This window comes from Aplidium turbinatum, chromosome 1 (assembly GCF_918807975.1).
Source record: "Aplidium turbinatum chromosome 1, kaAplTurb1.1, whole genome shotgun sequence".
Lineage (NCBI taxonomy): Eukaryota > Metazoa > Chordata > Ascidiacea > Aplousobranchia > Polyclinidae > Aplidium > Aplidium turbinatum.
The window spans coordinates 22,082,147-22,103,673 of NC_137472.1; the positions used below are offsets into that span (position 1 = coordinate 22,082,147).

Sequence of the window (21,527 nt, forward strand, 5' to 3'; positions counted from 1 at the left end):
TGCAATGAAAAGGCTTCATTACAGCTTGCCGCAAAACTTACTCACGGCTTATTGAAGCAGCCGCGTTGTATCCACAAATTCTTTTTAGGTACCAATACAGCAGAACTATGTTAAATGGTGACCTTCTAGTTTTATCAACAACTTCCTTTTGTTTCATACGACCATGATAAACAACCCTTCTAACTGATCCAACTTCAGCAATGTTTCCTTTCCAATGTACTTCAGGAAGTACTTGGTTTTAATAATTGTGTGGTTGTCATAAACACTAAACTTATCGGCGAACAAATCTTCGTATTGTAGGTCAAGCCATGCAGCGCAATGCAATTCAACCCACAGTGGATTATTCGAAACTTGCGTCATCATGTTTGCTACCCTCAATAGTTCATGATTTCGATTTTCAATAAAACAATATCGGCTCAAGTACTGTACTGGTTCAAACTATTCCTTCAATCTATTAAGGACTAAAAAAGACAATCAACTCATTTAATGAATTTTGCCTTTATTTGTGGCGAAAAATACTGTTCAACTGAAAGAAAAAACAAACAAAATAAATGAAAGATCACCTATACGTATAAAACAACAGAAAACTACAAGTAGGCGATGAAATTTTAACAATTGTATGATAACGTTGAATGTAAAACAGTATACATTTACTGCAAGCTAAAAAGCAGTATTTTCTAAAATAAATAGGCACATTGAAAAAGAAAGTAAATGCAAATTAGGCATGTACCCAAGACGATCTCTATAACAGGCCTGGACACCGCGCGCCTCCAGTCGAAAACTGGAAGCGGATGGTTCAAGCGAGGTTTTTAGCTATCACACAAAGTGCTTTTGATTATTGCGAGTGCATTGTTATTCAGGGAGCTAAATATGCTTAATAACAATAAATTTAAACTAGGCACTGCAGTTTTTTCAGAGAAATTGAGGTTTTTATGTGTGAAACTAGATTAACCTGGCAGTAAAGCTGCAGAGGCCACCAGCCAGCAGGCTAGTGTGTTAGATATGTTTAGTACATGAGTTAAAATTGAATCTAAGCTAATTAGTCTAAATTGTGTGCTTTTGAAAGTAACATATATGTTGACTAGTTTAGAAACACCCTAGCCCTAATGTGATAATGGGCAGAAAGTGTTGTGTTACTGGATGCAGATCTGGTTACAATGGAAATAAACAGATAATATAATGTATCACTTACCCAAGGATAGTGAAGAGAGCGCTCTTACTAGAATTGCATCAAAAGTTAATAATATGCAAGGTTTTAACTTAAAAACTGTTTTTGATACATTGCAGAGTCGCTCGAAACAAGTATATACGGTATTTCTTTTGATAAACAAAATATGGGCCTATGTCAAGCCTATATGTCAAGCCTAGTATGTTTTACCACGGAAGAAAGATTTTTTGGAAAGCTCAATATACTTCTAAACAATTAACAACCACTGTTCTAGCAGTTATGGTTAAGTATTTTTTGGCGGTCCCGAATTCTTAATGATACCAGTTCATCATTTAACAGCAGACTTTCAATATGATCAAATCATCATTATTATCGATAAACTTGAGCAGTGCTGTTCACATATTGGTGATACGATCTGTGATGGAAACCAAGCCAATAGGTATTTTTTCAAACATTTTGAAACAATTTCAAACAAACCTTGCTTGACAAAACACAAAAATAATTTCATAAAAATGTTTCTTCAGTTTTGGAAGATTGTCAATCACCGTTGGCTAATTCAGTTGAATGTATGGGTAGAGTTTAAAGAAAACAAGTACTACAGTTGTCGTCCAGTTTAACAAGCTCAGCTTTTCATCATACCTGCTTCAAATGTCTAGTTGATCTTGCTCGAAGCTTTTTATCATCAGATCATGAGTTTGTTATGTTCAGTGAGTTTTCAACAGATCCTCTTGAGAAATTATTTGGCAAGGTTATGGGGGAACATATTTTATAAATGTTCAGCAGGTCTCCGAAAAACTGTCAATAAGCAAGACCAAGCTTGCTTTCCAACAGGGAATTGACATTTCTTTATGTGCACCAGCAAGGCATGTTTGTAATCTATGCTCATACAGAATGGTTTTATCAGAGTGGAAGTGTTTGAAGGACTACCAAGTATAATATGATATAGAAAAGAATTTATCATTTGATGAATTGCAAGCCATTGTTTACTTAGTTGGATAATGGATATGTTACAATGAAAGAGGAAATTTGTAGTGAGGACACTTTCTTTTACTATGAAAAATTTGGCTCTTATACCCAGTACTTGAATCGGGGAGGATTAAATGTACTAAACGAATAGCTTATTTTTGGTTGTAAAATTAAATGTTTGCCAAAAGTCACTTAGCACAATTTTTCAGTTTATGTAAGTGATTTTTATGAATATGACTTCATTACATTGTACTACTTTGTCCAATGTTTTGCTCAATAAGTTATGCAAAGCAATGACTCCATTGTCATGCAAAGAACCATCTCAGAAACTGTTAAAGTTGCAGTAATTATAATATACAGTACGCTACTAACAAACGGTTGTTCTGCAAACTTGTGATTCTAAAAACACATAACTGCCAATGTTGGCCTCATATTTGGTAACACAGCAACCCCCTAATATGTGTGGACCCAATTGAATGCATATCATAAATCGTTGCTCAATCCCACCCAAGAAGGCCAACATGTATAAACATTAAACAATATTGTCACAACCTACTGTATTTGAGTGATTCCCTTGAGAATTGTATGTCAAATGTACAAGTTTGGCCTAAAAAGGCAGAAGCTGCACATCAAGTATGTGTTAATAAGCATTAAGCATTGTTATATATCTTAGGTGTTTGAGGTACGAAGTTTGTTGCATTAATTAATAGGTGCTTGTGTACTGAAAAATTTAGTTGTTCCTGTTCTATGTGGAATGCAATAAGCTGAATTACAGTAGTTTCAAGGTTTTGTGTTATTCTCTGTTTTTCTTGTGCTGCCAACAAGCAAGGCACATTCATTTACAAGGTATCGGCTATATTATATATCAATTAAGCAAAATATTATAATAATCTTCTATGATGTCATAAACAACCTGCATCACCCCCAAATAGTTGCTATTGACCCATGCTTAGCAGAAAATATCTTGACTCCAAAAATATGTAGTCTTATTGAGGAAATGTGTATATATACCATCCGCCTCCAGTTTTTGACTGGGGGCGCCTGGTGTCCAGGCCTGTTATAGAGATCGCCTTGCATGTACCATAACTGTTGTCATAGATCAGCTTATACAAGAAAATCTTACCCTACTTTCGACACTCAACACTAGCACTCGGCATTGCCATGGCAAAGCCAATAGCGTCGTTGACAGCGATTACGTCACTCTAACCAGGATTGTTATACATTCTTTTTTTAAATAAAAAGCAACCAAACCGGGTTGTTGTAGTAAAAAGGAGAAGTTTTATAATAAAAAGGGGTTTTACTGTAAAATAGAATACTTGCCAAATAAAAAAAATTCATCACTTTTTTTTTGTAAAAAAATCCACTTTTGAACCTTCAACTTATTAAACACACGACAATGCTCAAAAATCAAGAGATGATGCAGTAAATAACAAGTCAACAATCTTAGGCAACATACAAAGTGATGCGAACGTCAGGTGAAAGTTCAACAGCAAGGACTTCACTTCTATAAAGAGTGTTTCTAAGTAGTAAATTCTGAATAGCATATGGTACTAGAGCAGTTTGAAACAAAAATATTTGGAAAATTCAAAACATTTCAATTCGATGCAAAACTTTTGTGTTACGTTTCTTTGTCGTAGAATTAGATATTGATTGAGTGATTGAATCCTTATCCTCGAACTGAGAAAGCTTCTTTGAGGGCTTAATCCTGGCAGTTTTGCAAAGTTGTAGAGGCTTCAAAGCACTTACCCAGGCCCGGTCCTTTTACATCACGGTTTACATTAAAAAAGTAAGAACCAGATCCTGTAAAATTTCTGCAAATTGTGGTTTCGGTAAAAAGTTGAAACTTATTTTTGACAAACTTTTTAAGTTAAAATCAAGCATTACTTTCAAAACACCTTAACCACCGACATAATGACCTGCACAGTGCACAGTACCTTAACTGACACAATATTTCAGAAAAAATCTAAAGACCAAATAGACCTCACTTCAGAAAAATATAAGTGCCATAAAAAGGCAAACCATCAGCGACCAGAGATCCTTAAAAAGGGCCACTGTAAGAGATGGATCCTCAACAACATGCTTACACAAATTACATTACTTTGCGGTAATCAAGCAATCGAACCCACAACTTTCGAATTTGCGATATGAAAATTGGTGAGCTCCGTGCGGCTGGAGACTGACTTCTTTAAGCGAAAGTAAAAACAGTACAGGAGGTCGCAAAGGTAAAAACATTTATTTTTATCGTGAAGTGTAAGCCTACATACAAATTCGCCTAGTTGTTTAACTGTGCACTCTTCTAAAGTAAAATCTTACTCTTGTCTTGTTTAACCCGATCCACACGCAAACAAGGATGCAACAACACAGTAAAATATATCCCCAAAAAATTGTCGATGATTTGTTCTGGTGTCCTGATAACAAGTGGTAGGTGTCGCTTAAGGATGGCATGCCATGGCATTCGGGAAGGTTCTTTACAAACTTTTTCTGTTGTTTTCAAACAAAGAAAGTTGTCAATAAAATATATTCAGTGCTTATAAAATTACATTCTAACATCGTTTTAATTTTTTTTATGTAAAACAACTGGTTATTTCATAGTAGTAGTTCTCAACTTGAGGCTAGTTACATATACGCAACATTTTACGAACACAGACAATAAATGCTATTTTTGTAACGTGTTAGTGCTAATAGACTACAGTTGATTCGATCTGGTATATGCAAAGTAGGATTAGTAGGGTGTCCCATTTTTGAGCGACTTTTCGGAAAAAATAAGCTTGGGTCGTTTTCTGAATAGGTTTTCAACGCTAAATTCAAAAACATTATTTTTTCATTTTGACGTCATCTTGAGGTGCTACTCAACAAGTTTTTGCAATTTTGGCCGTAATTGGAGAATGGTAAGAGATAGAGAGTTAAAACTTATACCAATCTTCTTCCTACCTGCTTTCAATACATTGTCAAGTGCTAACTGCAACAGAAAACGAGTTATCTAAAAAAATGTTGTTGTTTTTCCATTTTCGTCCAAACTTTAAATTTAAAAAATATCGTAGTATTACCCGGCAGCCGTGGCCGAGTGGTTAGCGCGTTGGGCTCGCAGTCGAGAGCCTGCATGTTCAACTCCAGCCACCCGCACTTGCTGTTGTTTCTCTGGGCAAGAAACTTTACGATAATTGCCTCTACCCAGTGATCGATTTCGAGTAATGGGTAGTACCAAATTTAAGTCATAAGTAGAGTAGACAACCGGAAACTGACATTGCCGTCGGCTGCAGCGTGGGTCAGGTGTACGTCGGAAGGCGTACACCGATGCATAGCGCTGAAGTCCGCTTTCCCGCAATGCAGGATAAAGATAAACAAACAAACAAACCCGAATTCGATTGTAGATAATTTCTCTGCCATATACATATTCTTCCTTGTCTTCTGTCGCTTTTTTATCTCCTAATTCTCATGCCTAATCTCTTGTGCTGTCCTATTTACATCTTGCCTTGGTTTTCCCCCAACACGTCCTTCTCTTCGTGGCTGCTCTTCAATCAACTCTTTTTCAAAGCGATCGCCTGCTGTTTCTTCGGATGAGCTACGTCTAGCATGGATGTTATCATTTTTCTAGCGCTTTCCTGATCAACTTGACGTTTCAACACCGACTTGCAGACGCACGCGACAAACACATCAAACAAACTAATCAAAATAATCTTGATCAATTCATATCACAAGTTTGATACATTTAACAAAAGTCGTTATTCACATACGAACTCAACTTATCATTGATAACAATCAGCAGCCTGCTACAAATCGTAAATTTGTTAAACTCAGGCAATTGTGGGAATGCTATTCAGATATACTGCGTGCAAAGTTGCACGAATGCGTAAGTCTGTTTTGACCAAGTCATTCTCATCATCTCGAATCAATTCATTCACAAAACATTTAACAAAACACTGAAGAAGATGAAAAACATTCAATACAGGGAACCATCTTGCTTTCGTCAGTAAAAAATTACGTAAGTTCTCCCGCTTTAAAAGATTTTCCGCGATGTTTTGTTTAACTGCATCCAAAGTAAGAAGTGGTAGGCTACACTTCGTTATGGGTGCTCAAAGCGACATTTTTATGATTCAACCATTGGGATGCATGTTGTATGAAATGTTTCAAGACAGCGTTGAATACGGGTTGATCAATTTATTTGTACGCAAGCAGAAAATCTCTTGTGAACAGTACAATTAAGGGACCATCAGCTGCGAAAGGTTTAAGGTGAGTGGCTAAAAATGTTAGTTAATAAATGCAAACGATTTACAAAACTATACATACACTGAAGCTTTTCGAATTATTGAGGTTCAACACTGCATCCAAATACCAGCATTTTTAAATATCCAATTGCTGTAGTAATCCATCACGCGTGGAATACACTTTCTTGACGGTAAAAAAGGAGCGACTTCAAATTTTCAGGAACATCCATTACGACTTGCAAGGGAAAGAAGACACATGTGTTCGCTTCGCAAGGAAGTATTTTTTGCATTTTTGTGCTCACAAAACCACAAAGCTTTGTCTTTTAAATGATTGGCAGTCATTGTTGTCACAGAAACTCTCAGGTCATGGCGGATTTTTAGATCTTTAGGTTTGGGCTTTGGTACCTTTTTAATTCTGTTCATCAAAGCACCATCTTCGTAAGCGTTAGGGGCTTTTTCTTTTCCAGAAAGTTTTTGCGTGACTAAAATAAATTTCATTCACGTGGAAGAGACTAGGGATGGGCAATTCAGAATAATTCACTATTCCAGAATTATTCCGGAATACTAAACCGAATCCAGAATCGAATCCAGAATACCGAATCCTATTAACTTCCAGGCTCCAGCAACACAAAAAGTAAAAAGTTTTAGACACAAAAGCTACACAATCAAAGTAAATGTTTGTTGCAATGCAACACATTAAGGCATTCTAAATGACTTCCAGCCAAATGGGAGCAGTGTTGCCAGATGATGGAAGCCGCTTGGCAACAAAAAGTAACTAAAATTTCACCAGATATTTAAAACACCCTAAACAGGCCCGTAACCAGCCAGGGGGGGCATTGCCCCCCGCCCCTGAAAAAATTTGCCCCCCCTGGCAAAATCTCAACATTCTCGAGCAACAGCTACAATTATAATAATTTTGCCCAAAAATTTTTTTTGGCCCCCCCTAAAAAAAATTGCCCCCCCTTGCTCTGCGGTCTGGCTACGGCCCTGACCCTAAATAAAGCAATTTCGCTTAAATACAAATAGTTTTTAAGACATAAGACACTGCCATCATCCATATGCAAACCTCTTGCAAAACGTTTTCTATACGAGCAGGGATTATAGCCTATTGCTAAAAAGTTTAAAAAAATTGAAAAAATTTTCTTGGAAAACATTGAGTGGGGAAAATTTCACCAGATTTCACCAAAAAGTTATCTGGTTCCAATGTCAAAAAGCTTGGCAATAAAGACCTCTAAATTTTACCAGAATTTTTTAATTTGATATTCTATTTCCCCATCTGGCAACGCTGAACGGGAGCGCAGCTTAGTTTCCGTCAAGCCGCGGTCGAAAAGAATCGCTCGGAAGATGCTGATGTGGCAGGTATGCTGAGGTGTTTCAGAGCCAACTCCTTTAGCAGGGGGCATCTGCTCAATGTTGTTACGCCCACCAGTCAAACTATCGCAGAGTCGCATACGCACGTGGATTGAAAAAAAGCATTGCACGATTGTGCATGTGTACAAAGCATGAAGAAAATTGCGCGCTTAGATTCTTTGATTGCTCATGCGAGCGAGTGACGTAGAGTTGCATGCGCCGTGCGCGCACAACGCGTGCATAATGTTTTTGAACGTTTGCGTGCGTAAACCACACTTTTTTCAGTTCACTGTCTCCAGCTGACAGCTGGCACAAGACTTATGCATATCTTTAAAACCGAATCTTATTACCCGGTTTTATTGCCGTTTTGGATTCGGATAGTTTAGGATCCGAATCCTTCTGGATTCGGTATTCTGAATTGCCCATCCCTAGAAGAGACATTCCAGAGTGTGAACCCCGTGACCAACTTTACACACAAAATATTGTTCTAATCGCTTGTTGACACCAGACTTTTTTTCCAGTAATAAGTGCAGCCGTATCAGCCATAACCGAATATACGCGAGGAAGTAATTCTTGATTAATGTCTTCGATTATTATAGCTCGGAACAGTAATTCCGCAGTGATAGAAGTTTTCATCGGAAATGACTTGACATGCACGGGCTTCATCATTTTTGTTTCGTAATCATTGTTGAAATACTGGCATTTAAACACATATCTTTCAATACTATCTATAATTTTTCCGTCATAGCATAGCTGCTAAGCATCAACATAACTTAATTCCACATTAGCTTTTTATAAACATTCAAAACGAAGTCTTTTCCTTTTACGATGCACAGATGATTTTGATGTTCCAGCTCTTTCAGAATTTTCGGGAGTCAGTTGGTCGGCTTGCTGTCGCAGAGAAGTGACACGTCGATCCGCTAGTGTACATGTAGTCTTGGTCACATGCTCTTTGCTCCAAATCTGCACGGTATTACCACTCTCTGCCATATACATATTCTTCCCTGTCTTCTGTCGCTTTTTTATCTCCTTATTCTCATGCCTAATCTCTTGTGCTGTCCTATTTACATCTTGCCTTGGTCTTCCCCCAACACGTCCGGCTGCTCTTCAATCAACTCTTTTTCAAAGCGATCGCCTGCTGTTTCTTCTGGTGAGCTACGTTTAGCATTGATTTTATTATTATTTTTCTAGCGCTTTGCTGATTGATATCCAAGAATTTAAATTCTTTGGCTGGAATGCAACGTTCAAAAGGACATTTACACGCAACTTTTCCATTCCAGAATTACATTGAAGGATATGAGATTCTCTTGCACATGCATGCAGATATATCGAAAAGTCCGAACAAACCGATTCTCTGTTACAACCTTCCTTTTCTTCCTTTGTGGTGGCCTCCTAGCTGTCCTTAGTTTCACAACAACATCAGGTAGCCTGGCTTGAAATCGGCAGGTTGAAAGTATAGGTAACTGGTCTTAATCCATTATATTTGTCATATCTGCTACTACAGTACTTCATTCATGAAAATGTGGACTGCTTGAAAGAAACTTGACATTATTTTCCTGAAGAAGATTACTCTTGAAATAGTAGTGCTTGAGCACCTCATCAATCTAATCTACACATGTAACATTATAAGTTAAAGTCAACAGTGGGCATATTTATGATAATTATTAAAACAATGAAAACTATTAATACTACAAAAAGTGCTCAATGCCAAGCAAAAAGGCAAAGCAGAGCGAATTAAATCAAATATAGTTATTACTATCTGAAGCCTTTACAAATTGTTTCACCTAACGGATCATTAGAAGGTCTTATTCAAATAGAATTAAATTCTATTAATCAAATTCTATTTGAATAAGACCTTCTGATGATCCGTTAGGTGAAACAATTTGTAAAGGCTTCAGATAGTAATAACTATATTTGATATGATAATTATTATGTAGAATACTCACACCAACAACCTTATGGCTGAAATAAGCGACTTATTACGTCATAAACAGTAGAAATTTCGCCACATTTTGCGTCGCAAAATGATTGCCATATATAGTTATAAATCAGATACGCAAGACTATGTTTTGGTTTAATGCTGTTTTTTAGACGGAAATGAACAAAAAACATGTTTTTCTAAATAACGTGTTTTCTATTGCAGTTGGCGCTTAGCAATGTATTGAAAGCAGATAGGAAACTGGCCATTTTTGTCGGTTTGGTAATAGTTTCAGCTCTATATCTTTTACCATTCTTGAGATACGACTAAAATTGCAAAAAAAAACGCTAGGTGGCACCTCGAAATGACGTCATAATGAAAAATAATGTCATTTTTGAATTCAGCCTTGAAAATCCATTCAGAATATAACCCAAGCTTATTGTTCCTGGAAAGTCGCTTTGCAAGTCGATTTGCAAGGACGAGTGCGCTAAAGAGGGAGGAAATGGCCGCGGAAAAGTTGCTGGATATAAAGGTAGGTGGCCCAAATAGAACGTGGAAACAACAGGCAAAAAAATGAGGCAGACATCAGACTGAAGGATAAAAATGCGATGGATAAAACAAAATAGAGAAAATTGGCGTTGCTGTTGCTTGAGAAAATCATCTACCCCTAGTTGAAATAAACTGAAGGGTAGATATTCTACAAGTGTACATGTCATGACAGTTGCTTCAAGACGAAGACAGGGCCCCTTATAAAACAACGTACCCCTACTCCATCACCACTCGTCATTGCACACGACCAGAAAACTGAGTTTCGAAAGCTTGTGAATGACCGCTGTTACCATAGCGAACCCGCAGCATTAGGGTGATACAGATCGTTTTATCTACATTTGTGGAATAAGTTGTACGACTGTACGACCATACTGCTAAAGGCGCAACTCGATCTATTACATGAAGATATATACAGTAGTGGGACATAATCTCCTTTTGATAAACTATGGAGCACGAGTAATTTTCGATGAAACACCAACTGCTCGATAGTGTCAGATCTTCGTTTTTGAACCTCTAAGACCAAGAATATCTTGCTGAAAACCGCCAGTCTTACGTATCATTATCCGCAAAGCGTCACTAAAACGACCGTTTGAAACACTAGTTGTTTCAACATGGATACTAACCTGAAATACGCTGGATGCACTCGACTTGCTCCTTCTCTTTTGATATTTCACAGGTGCACACGGTGGAGGGTCAATCTTCCATGAGTAGTCATATAGATTTTTACACCTTGAGTAGTGTTCAAAAGCTCCATGTTTGTCAACACAGGAAGATTCACAGCGCGTATCGAACCCAATTCGTGTAGATTCACCTTGTTGAATACCAACAACCTGAGGTTTACAGGATTCTGTAGGAAGGGTGTGGGTGGTGCAAACTGAACATAAAGAAAGTTGTGGGTTGGCAAAACAAAATGATGGAATTTAAATAAAATCGATCTTTACTGACCTTTGCACTGTAAAAAAGACTTTTTGTCGACAATACAATATAATTGCAGTGTTCATAAAATTTCATTTTGAAAAATCACACTATATGCGAATAACAAATCCATAAAAAAGGACAATAAGTAAAATGGGTCTGCTACTATTCGGTGAGTCCGATTCGGTGAGTCTGATTCGGTGAGTTCCTAACCTCTAACCCCTAACCCTAACTCCTAACCCCTAACCCTAAAACGGCAATGATAATTAGGCCACGGTACCCGATAATTAAAAAAAAAATTGAAAAAATCCCCCGTTAAGGGATCGGACTCACCGAATCGGACTCACCGAATCGGGCCATTCCGAAGTAAAATGCTATTAGTCATGCAAGCGTTGTATGAATGAATAGAAAATGAAAGAAATAGCCGAATATTGTTAGCAATCACATTAATTCATAGTCAGAACAGCACAATCTTGGACAGCAATTCGCAACTTACCTTCAAAAGATTTGAATTCGACAGGGATAGAGAGAAGAATGATATTGGTGCCAGGAACATAGGATATAGCAAAGTCAGATATAGCAAAGTCTTTATTCAACTCCTTGAGGTCCACATGATACGTAGTTCTGGGAAAAATACCACAGTTATATTATATCAAGCGTATTTCATTGTTTATAATCTATTATTCCATAACAAGAATTATAGATCCATCTTTTTATCCTGTTTTTAACATCACGCTTACAAACTGGTCCTTTGCTTCAAGCCTCTGCAGGACCGAAAAATAGCAATTTAGTTAGCGAAGAGTAGAAAAAAGAACGTTAAAACTATTTTTTCCTACGTTTGATTGTTTGAAACATGATGGTCTGCAGCCTGTAGTGTACAATGCATACAACGACATGAATACAATATAATGTGATCGGCTATGCAAAATTTAACAGACTCTTCTTATTCAAGAGGGAAAGCGATGAATGGGTCACATAATAAAGTGTTCGACGATTGGAGTATTCACTTGTAAGTTAATCATTATTGTAGGATATTAACCCAATTTGTTTCACATAATAGTCAACTAACAGACCAAGCCTTCTCAAAGTGCTGTCATGTGAAATACAGTTTTTACTTTGTTGACCTCTATTTAAACCAAGGATCTCAAACTCAAATTGTTTTAACGACCAAATGAACACTTGTAAATTAATCCGAGGGCCGCAATAAGCCTACACAATAAGAAGTCAATAAACAAAATAACACAGTTAAAACGCGCAATAAAAAAGTTAGTAAGAACACACCAAAAACGTTAGATCGCAAGAAAAAGCAATGAAAACAAAGAGATGGAAAACACTGTATGTATGAACGTAAAAAAAACATTGACGAAAAAGAACGCAAACAAAATGACGGACCTGGAGAGCGAAAATCTTGCAATCAACTTTCAAAAACGCATAAAAAACTAAACCTTTTGAAAAACTTACTTTATAAAATTGCGATAACCACACAATAAGTGGATGGGCCATACGATTGTGATGTAACAATGTGGGTTTCTCGCAAGCAATAAAATGGTGCGACAGTAGTGCTAAAAAGTCGTTTGAAGTTTGGTGGACATTTTTAGAATTTTTGAACAATTTTAGAGTGCATTTTATCTTTCTAAATGCATAGAAAAAATATGTACCGTACTGCAATTATTAATTATTTCAAAGTTTAAAACTGCATCGCGGGTCGCACGAAAAGTCCTCGAGGGCCGCGTGTTTGAGACCCTTGATTTAGACCCTGCTTTAAATGAAAAAGTAAAACGTTTGAATTCAGGCGCGTAATAACTGCCATTTACACATACGAGAAATCCTTCTTATATTATGTGCAAAAACGTATGTCTGTAATGACATAGCCACAACTTGTCGTCTTGACTTTTATTTGCGACTAATCTAGATCGAAAATGGACCAAAATATATGTGAGTTATTCTGATATAAGTATATGGTACATAGTTTTACGACAGAATGAAACTTATAGGATACTAAAAAGTACAACTAAATTTTTTTGGGGGATTTCTCAAGGGGTTGTACACACCCAAACCAAAGTATCGCTTTTTCTCGTTCCAAGCACCACACATTTTGTACTCAAAAATATACTTTTACTCAATTAAACAACCTGATTAAAATATTGACAAGCTAAAACTATTATCTCAAATATATATATTTTTAAGCAACAGACGAAGCCCTGAAAAACAGTACTCTAAAAGTATACAGTAATACAGTTACTACAAAAGTAGTCAGTTGTTCCCTTCAGCTAGTTTTAAAGTAATGTTTAATGCGAGAATAACAAGCATTTACATCGTCAGCACGTTCAGATCAGTTGTTTTTATTTCTGACTGTCATAGCGAAAAAATACAGTGCCCGCAAATGAAATATTGACCAGCATTATGTTTTCTATGAATAGAAAAACACTTACACAACGTAATTGAGACAAAAAATGGTTTTAAAGCACGCAAATTTGAATAGCTAATATTTGTGTAATAAAAATAACGTATGTTAAAACTATTAAACTACATTTTTGTTTTGTATGTTGTGGTACAACAAAGTGAGCTTTGCACTAAAGTTTTGTCCATTTTTTCCACACAAATTATTATATTTTCAACATTCCTGTTCTATAGGTCAGAGTTAACACAGTTTTTTTTAAGATAACGATTTATGCAGGAAGAGTTGTAAAAAGCAAATTAAGTAAAATACCCAGCACCTACTTAAAAGATACTGATCCAACATCTATGCATTTGTTTCGAACCAGTACTTTGTTGTTGATGAGCGTATGAGCTACATCAGGATGAGAGTGGATGATGTGATAGTTCGATAAGCTTGCCAGATGAACAGCTCTTCTGTCGTTGTTCATCAAGAATTCGTCATATATAACGTATCCTGTAACATGTCATAAAACAATATCAGTTTGCAAATCACTTCGCAAGAAAGTAACATCACGCGTTGCCCTTATTCGTCGACTGGCAGAATCACCTCCGCACGGGTCTTGGGCGCTTCGCTTCCTTGATGCACAAACGGGCCTATCAACATCTGCGGCATGCAACTGTGGTGCAGAGGAACAGACAGCAGATCACATCCTCTACCCCAGCCCGACGCTGGAGGAGTCTACAATCAAGTGGCTGCTCGAAGAATGCCCCGACATTTGACCCCAATGAAATGTAGTCTAAAAAACCAACCTCTCATACGAAAGAAGAAGTTTGCAAACAAAGTTTAATATTTCAATGAGCTCATATACGCTGGGCACCATCGGATCAGTGTGGATCTAAACTTGATATGAGGCTGGGCCTCATCAGTGCTGTTGTTGCAACAAAAATCTGATAAGCTATTCAGAGAACACTGTTATTCAAAAAATATCTTTGTACAGCTTCAAGTACTTAAAACAATGGTAGCAACAAAGTTAGCAGAACTTGCAACTTGTCGTAAAGAAGAAGAGGTGAGACAACATAGCAATACAAATGCCAATTTGTTTAATCTAATTTTGAAGCCGGCCAGGCTAAGTTAGTTAAGTTTGCTTTTCTTTTTAACATGTGTCCGGAGTTTAATTAGAACATTAAAATGTGATGCATTTTTGTTTTAGTAGTTAACGATTTAAATCACCGCCTAGTCCTGTAACTCAATTTAGCATGATACATCTGAGGTCCCATTCTGGTGTTGAAGCTCAACGTCATCAAAACAATTTTGATTATACAGGCCATGAATTAATCCTCATGTCGAAAGCGTAGCCTGTCTGTTTGTCGAGAGCGAAGTCTTCCTCTCCACACCTCGTGGTGCATTGGATTGGCGGAGTCCATGTTTAGGGCTACAAGGTAGGGATTGTAGGTCATGGAGACGCGAAACAACATCCGCTTTTGGCTTATCCGCAACACTAGAAGGGCCACGTTTTCTTCTGCTTTACAAAATAATGTACTTTTTGTGGATTATATAAGAGAAGTGAAGTTAGTTTGAAGTAACTTAAGGTTTTTAGTTGAAAACAAGCTAGTAACAAGGCGTAAAGAATGTGTCAAATTGGCAACTGGCCCTTCTTATGTTGCTGGAACAGCGGAGTTGCAATGTTGTGGTACAATGTCGTCCGTAATGTGCTGTCCCTATACAAGGTCACGCTTTACGAGTTTCTCCCAAGAAAGCTTTGATCTGCCTTGACCCCGATGTGCGGCAATGTTAACGAATCCGACCTGTGAGATCCAGGCGGAATTGCGCTCAACATGTCTAAACCATGTCAGTCTGCCCAATTGGAGGACTTCAACATTGTCTCTTATTTTGATCCTAGATAAAAGAAAAGTTTTTAACTGGATTTTGTCTTCAGACCTGACCTGATCGAAAAAAAGAGATATCTGAAAACGTAAAATCTAGGAAAAAGTTATTATAGATCTATACTGTAGTTCTTCTCAATGGCGATAGATGAGAGTACAGACACGACAGATAGACCTATACCTGAGCTGGCAGTGTTTGTGTGTGGAGTAAACGAAAATTTTGATATTGAAAATTTGTTCAAGGTCTTTCCTGTCAAGGGTATTACTACACTACAGGAACCGATATTCTGAAGGCATTGCGTCAACGCCTTGAAGTCGTGAGTCTGAATCTATCAAAACTGGTATTCGTAGGCGACGGCTCGCCAAGACCATGTGAAGTTTGGCTTTAGAAAAAGGTTGATGACCCCTGCTCTACTGTGTCATTCTACCACCATATTTGTTTTCTCCATTGGTGCCTAGATGAAAAATCACCGATTTCTTGGGCAGCTTCGGTAACTCCTTCCTTCAGAATTTTCCATTACTTCTCTAGAGTGTTTGCCTAAACTCCTTCAATCTTGGAGGCAAAAAGTTTAACAAACTTTTTGTGTCTGGATCTAGTGCCCCCCTGGTATAAACCTGCCCCAACCGACTTGGGTTAAGCTTAACAGAAGTCGGCCGCTTCCATTCCAACATGTACAAGTGAGGTTTGGCTCCATCGGTCAGCAAATGCGCCGCGGAGGAACAAACTGCTAACCATGTCATTCTTGAATGCGCCATTTACAAGGCACCAAATGGAATGCATGGTATAGCAGTACTAGACAAAGCTGCACTCACCTGGCTTTCTACCACCTGAACCTGCCCTGTAATTTGAACAATTCTGTATCATACAAAAGAAGTTCCAAGAGTTTGATGCGGGCTTTAATTGTCGCATGTGCTTGCGTGGAGCTTGTACCGTCATGTCAGACAAAATGAGTTTGTGCTGGGAAGCGCATTCTTCACTTAAGATGACTTTTACATTCGTGATGTGTTGGTTGGTTTGAGAAGAGCGCTGGAGTTGCAAGTGGAGGGTCGCAGGAAATAAGGAAGACCCAAGAAAACGTAGAAAAGGCGTGTTGAAGAGGAAAGCAGCAAGGTCGGCTTGACAAGAGAGAACGCTTCAGACAGATCGATGTGGAGGCAGGGTGTAAAGACGATTGCGGTACGTGGGGGTGGATCTGGCCACCCTTTGTAACGGGGACCACATTAAAACTGGACTACTACTTTCTTAACCTGTGCCTATATAAGATGTAGGCTAGTCGATTTGTATCAAAATTTCTCCAGATTGGTAAGTGACCAGATTTCTGTGGTCCTTCTTGAATACGGAGTTCCTTACAACCAGTTCGTATACAACAGCAAATTCAAGTACTCTTTCACTTCCTATATTTTAATGTTGAAGTTGGCTTTCAAAAGAAAACACCCATTTAGTATTACAGTAGTCCCCACTTATAAAGCGCACTTCGGGACCGAATGATTTTGGGTTCATTGAGCGGGTGCGGGGCTATAAAGAGGGGGACAAATTTTTGCTACTCCTATATGCATACTTCACTAATGGCTCATTGTACCATTCCTAAAAGTTGTTAAGTCTGTTAACAATTGTACACAACCATCGCGTCTTCCTGAATATTTCGTCTTTTGCAAGTTGTGTCAGTAACGAGCCGTGTTTTGTAGTGGAATAATTCCAGAAATGGGAGTAAATTCCGGAGCGGACCACATTGAACTTAATAGGCGGGTTGGCCTATTAACCGTGGGCTTAATAAACAGGGACTACTTACAAAGCTTTAGTGGATTTATACTGTACAATTTGTAGCAAAATTTTGCAGTTATGACCTATTCTTATGGGATTAAAATTCTTTCGAACCTCCAAAAACCGTTCTTCCTCTGCTTACACTCATGGTCATGGGTTTAAATTTCCAACGGTAAATATAATTTAACAAAAACAAATGAAAAACAAACAAAATTATTTTTGCTCTACCACATTTTATACCAAGCCTGAGTAAGAAGCAAGTTCTTTATCGACTCCGACTCTACAGGCTTCCAAATTACACCGTCTCTACGGAAAGCATTTATATTAGCTGCAACATTATTCGTAGTCAAGTAGTTTGCTCTACAACAGAACTCGTCGTCGCCGTCGTCTTGACAGAAAAACGACGGAAGATTGACAGAAGAACTGTCGAAAACAAACCTCGACACCGAACTGAACTGTCGAAAACGAACCGTAGTGGAGAGTTCAACGCAGAAACCAATCTTTTCAGAGAACGGCAGCTCCACTGTCCACAAGCACCGTGTTAGTACAACATCAGGTGTGGCAAAAGGCTGGCATGTGCAACATATCACATCTGCCAGTTAAACTCCCAATCCATGCGTTCCTCTCGTAAAACTGATTCTGCAGCCTCGGGTGGGTGACAACTTCTCTTTCGTTCGCAATCGCTCAGCACTGTGCTCTCGGGGGTAAACCCGCTCCCCTACAGGTTAAAAGAAATGCGTTTGTCTAATAAGCATTAAGCAGGGCTCCTCCGGAACCCGGAAGTTGGTTGCAATTCAAAGGTGTTCTCAGCGCTAGTCCTGGGAAGCAGCCTAAACCACAACAACAGCAACAGCAATATCATGGCCTGTCAATGATGATGAGATCAAAAGGGGTGTGTTTAGCTTTGGATACTTTTCAATGTAGGCTAGTTGGGTCAACGCTGCTTGGGTAAGGAACAGAAGAAAAGAAAATGAAAACTTCACACTTCTTTGACATCAAGAATTACTTTAGTTGGAGATAAAATTAAACGACTTCTCTGCAATAAATTCAAGAGACCTTATCAAAAGAAATTTTACAGAGTGCTGCACTTTTCTTACCTGACGTGTCTATTATTATACACTTGGTGAATGTGTTATTACATTCCAAAACTTGTTCTTTTAGTAACGTTTCAAAATACTGAAGATGAATATCGGCTCCCAAAACTCCCAACACATGAGGCGGTCTTTCATGCTCGTGATCAACAGCAGCTTCGGTTTCTGGCTCGACTATAGCAGCGCTTAGAGTGATCACCAGTCCAGCACCATTTGCGTCCAAATATGGAGGAGATACAGAAACGATTTCTTTCCTACGTAATGGGATGTTGCCTTGCTGCAAAACCAAAAATGGAGGCAAATGGAAATTGTAAAACTAACCATTTTTTTCAATCTAACAAAAATAAACGTATTTCGCATTTAGTTTACTGTTAAGATAGAATGTAAGCTACTTATCAATAGCAAAAATAGGGAATGATCAACACAACTTTTGCATGGAGTTTTTCAATAGATTTAGGGTAATTTGGAGGCGCTGAATCCGAATCTGGTGTTAGTTTTTGCTCATCACATTACGTTTTTAAGATTTGAAAACTTTTTTTTTAATTGATATTTTTTACCGATTCAAGTTATAAAATTTACGTTGCGTTTAGGCTAAGCACCCATATATAGAATAATATTTGCAATGAGAGAAAGCTATTCCCTAAAGAATTCTTTTTCAAAACTACAAAAACCCCACTTTATTCAAACATTAAAAGTTAGACGTTGTGCACTTACTATATCACACTTGGAATGCTTTTCAAACCTCTCAGGAGATAACCATGATACTAACCTCAGGTATATGATGAGTAAAGTACTCAAGCATCAAGGCATGGGCCATTTCATACCATGGTCTACGAACTGGATTGTACAGTTTTGGCATGGTGACGCCAGGGAAGATACGAAACATGCCATCTTCTGAGCCGAAGTATCGCCAAACAACGTGCTCTAACATTTTCTTATCGGACATGGACATACTTGATGAGGACCAAATCTGCTCTAGCTTCCAAGAAGCTAACACTGAGTTGCGAATCCTGCTTTTAAAAATCGTAGAAGTGTTTCTGTCATAACTTCCAGTTGTCATGTAACGAATGTACCTGCACAAAATGGCTGACTCAAGTATTGGTCGAAAATGAAGCAGTAAAAAACATAAGGGTAATTGGTAAACTGGCTATTAAGATCAACTGATAACTGATCAACTGTTGGTTGGTTGGTTTGAATTTTTATCCTCGGACTGAGAAAGCCTCTGATAGATTATTCCTGGCAGTTTCGCATACTTGTATTTTCACATATTTCTGGGTTCCGAATTAACCAACACGTAGGCCTATTGACTACACTAGACTACTAATAATGTAATGATGCATTGAACTTCGTAATCTTAATGCAAATGCTTCTCTGGCACGACAGTGAAAGTTGTTTGTATAACTTCAATAAAAAAACTTACCTTTGCCCAACTGAACCGCTTCGGTACGTAAACTAAAAACAATGCCATGTAATTCACTGTACAAACGTTTAGTGTAAGTCACATTAAGCACACAGTTTGCACAACAGCTCAGCAAACAATATTCTTAATGCAACTTATAAATTAGCAAAGTGCAACCACTATTATCTCGTTGCAATTTTTTATCATTTTGGCTCGAAAAGTTGCATACTTGCTAACCATGCTTCCCGTTTCTTCCGTTTCTGAATACTTGCCACTGTCCACAAATGCTGAAGGCGAAAAAGCTATAGCAGATGTATTTGGTGCAATAGCGTGGTCCTGATTTCTGCATATCAACTGTCCTGGTGGAGGGTAAAGATCAAACCTAACAAAAGTAAAAAATCAATATTCGTATCCCAAACTATACCGAGCAAAAGCTTATTGAACAAACGGTTCGACGGTTCATCAAAATTGGATTTCCCAAAAAAATTACCGAAGCAAGATTTTTAGTGAATTGATATGGAGGAGAATCAACGGGAAATGTCACTGCTGCAGTTATTTCTTTGCTTACAGAAAATTCCGTTTCAAATTATGACCTTGACATTTTGATGAAACGGCGAGCTCATCAACAATCACACTTCATCAATCACAACCATCACCTGTGGGCTATATTTTAGTTCTTAGTAAAGATGAGTCATATGCCTATAACAGGAATGTGCAACCTTTTGTACTGTACGCGAAGCACAAAATATTAAATTTGGAAGTGGTCCGAATTAATTTTTCAGGACTAATGCAAAATCATTATCATGTGAAGATAATTGATTTTTATAGTCAGAAACATATTCAATGCAGTCCGCAGTCCAAGTCACACATATGTAGACTAAGACAACTTATTTAAACTAAATTCATGGAAAAAAGCTAAGAAAAGTAAAACTAGTCAAGCTTGTTAATCAAAGCCTATTGTTAGTGCTTCCAACCCGGGTTTACCCAAACCAAAAACCCGGGAGTTTTATTGGCTATTTTTTTGCTACAAAAAAATTAGGTTTTGAAATCAGGGAACCCTGGTTTTCAGACATAATCTGAAAGATTTTTGTCTAAAAAAGTTACATGATTCGATCAAGTACCATACGCTATTTATACTGTTCAGTGTTCATCCTGTTTTGTACTCATTTATCGCATTTTGTTATATTGCAACATACAGCATTGTCTCCTGCTGCCCCCGCAAAGCAGAATCACGTTGGACCAATTTTACGATACGACTGTAGAGAGTTTAAAATATATAGTAGGTCACGCAGTTGTTAGGGTTATACTTTATTAATTAGCTCCTGAAATTAAGACAATCGTTGCCAAAGTCCGCAAGGCAATGAAGCTATTTAGAACATCTGCAGTGCTCAATGATGACAATTTACATCCTCAGAATATTGTCTCCTACGAAAAAAAAAAACTCTCTTCCTTAATTGCAAGACTAAGAGAAATAGCTTCTTCAAGATGCTTTGAAGTTTCTACTTCTTTTTTCGTGTGAAACAGGATTGTTCAGATTTCAGGCCAGCTGATGGAAAGCCAGGTGAGTGTAGCTTCGTCCAATTCTGCTATGCTATACATTCCATTTGGCGCCTTGTAAGTGAGACTTTCAAGATCGATACAGTCAGGAGCTTCTTCCACCGAGCCGCATTTGCAGGCCGATGAGAGAGGGGAATCCTACTTGTGCATGTTGGCATGGAAGCGACCTACTCCTGTTCAGATTCTATTGAGTTTGACCCAAGTCGGCCGAGGCAGGTCCATACCAAGTGGGCGCTTCACCGATTGAGGTATAAAACCATGGAGTTTAGTATCGGTGGTACACCATGCCGTGTTCCAAGAGTCTTACTATGTAAGGTGCTGCACTGGTGGTATGATCACTGAATGGTTGTAATAATTCAAGGGAAGCTGGTACAAAGGGGTGTC

At 38.0% G+C, this 21,527-nt stretch overlaps 1 protein-coding gene across 1 annotated transcript in view; it reads right to left on the bottom strand.

Moving 5' to 3' along the window:
* Window positions 1–494: 494 nt before the first annotated feature.
* The window catches only part of LOC145778688 (VWFA and cache domain-containing protein 1-like), a 32,369-nt gene continuing 11,336 nt past the window's right edge, over window positions 495–21,527 (bottom strand). Inside the window, exons 9-15 of the mRNA XM_082590243.1 lie at window positions 19,816–19,968; window positions 18,957–19,260; window positions 18,194–18,464; window positions 13,793–13,964; window positions 11,568–11,695; window positions 10,780–11,030; window positions 495–4,615 (exon numbers count right to left, since the gene is read on the bottom strand). Coding sequence (XP_082446369.1) covers window positions 4,415–4,615; window positions 10,780–11,030; window positions 11,568–11,695; window positions 13,793–13,964; window positions 18,194–18,464; window positions 18,957–19,260; window positions 19,816–19,968 — 1,480 coding nt within the window. The 3' untranslated portion in view covers window positions 495–4,414. The remainder of the gene's footprint in view (window positions 4,616–10,779; window positions 11,031–11,567; window positions 11,696–13,792; window positions 13,965–18,193; window positions 18,465–18,956; window positions 19,261–19,815; window positions 19,969–21,527) is intronic.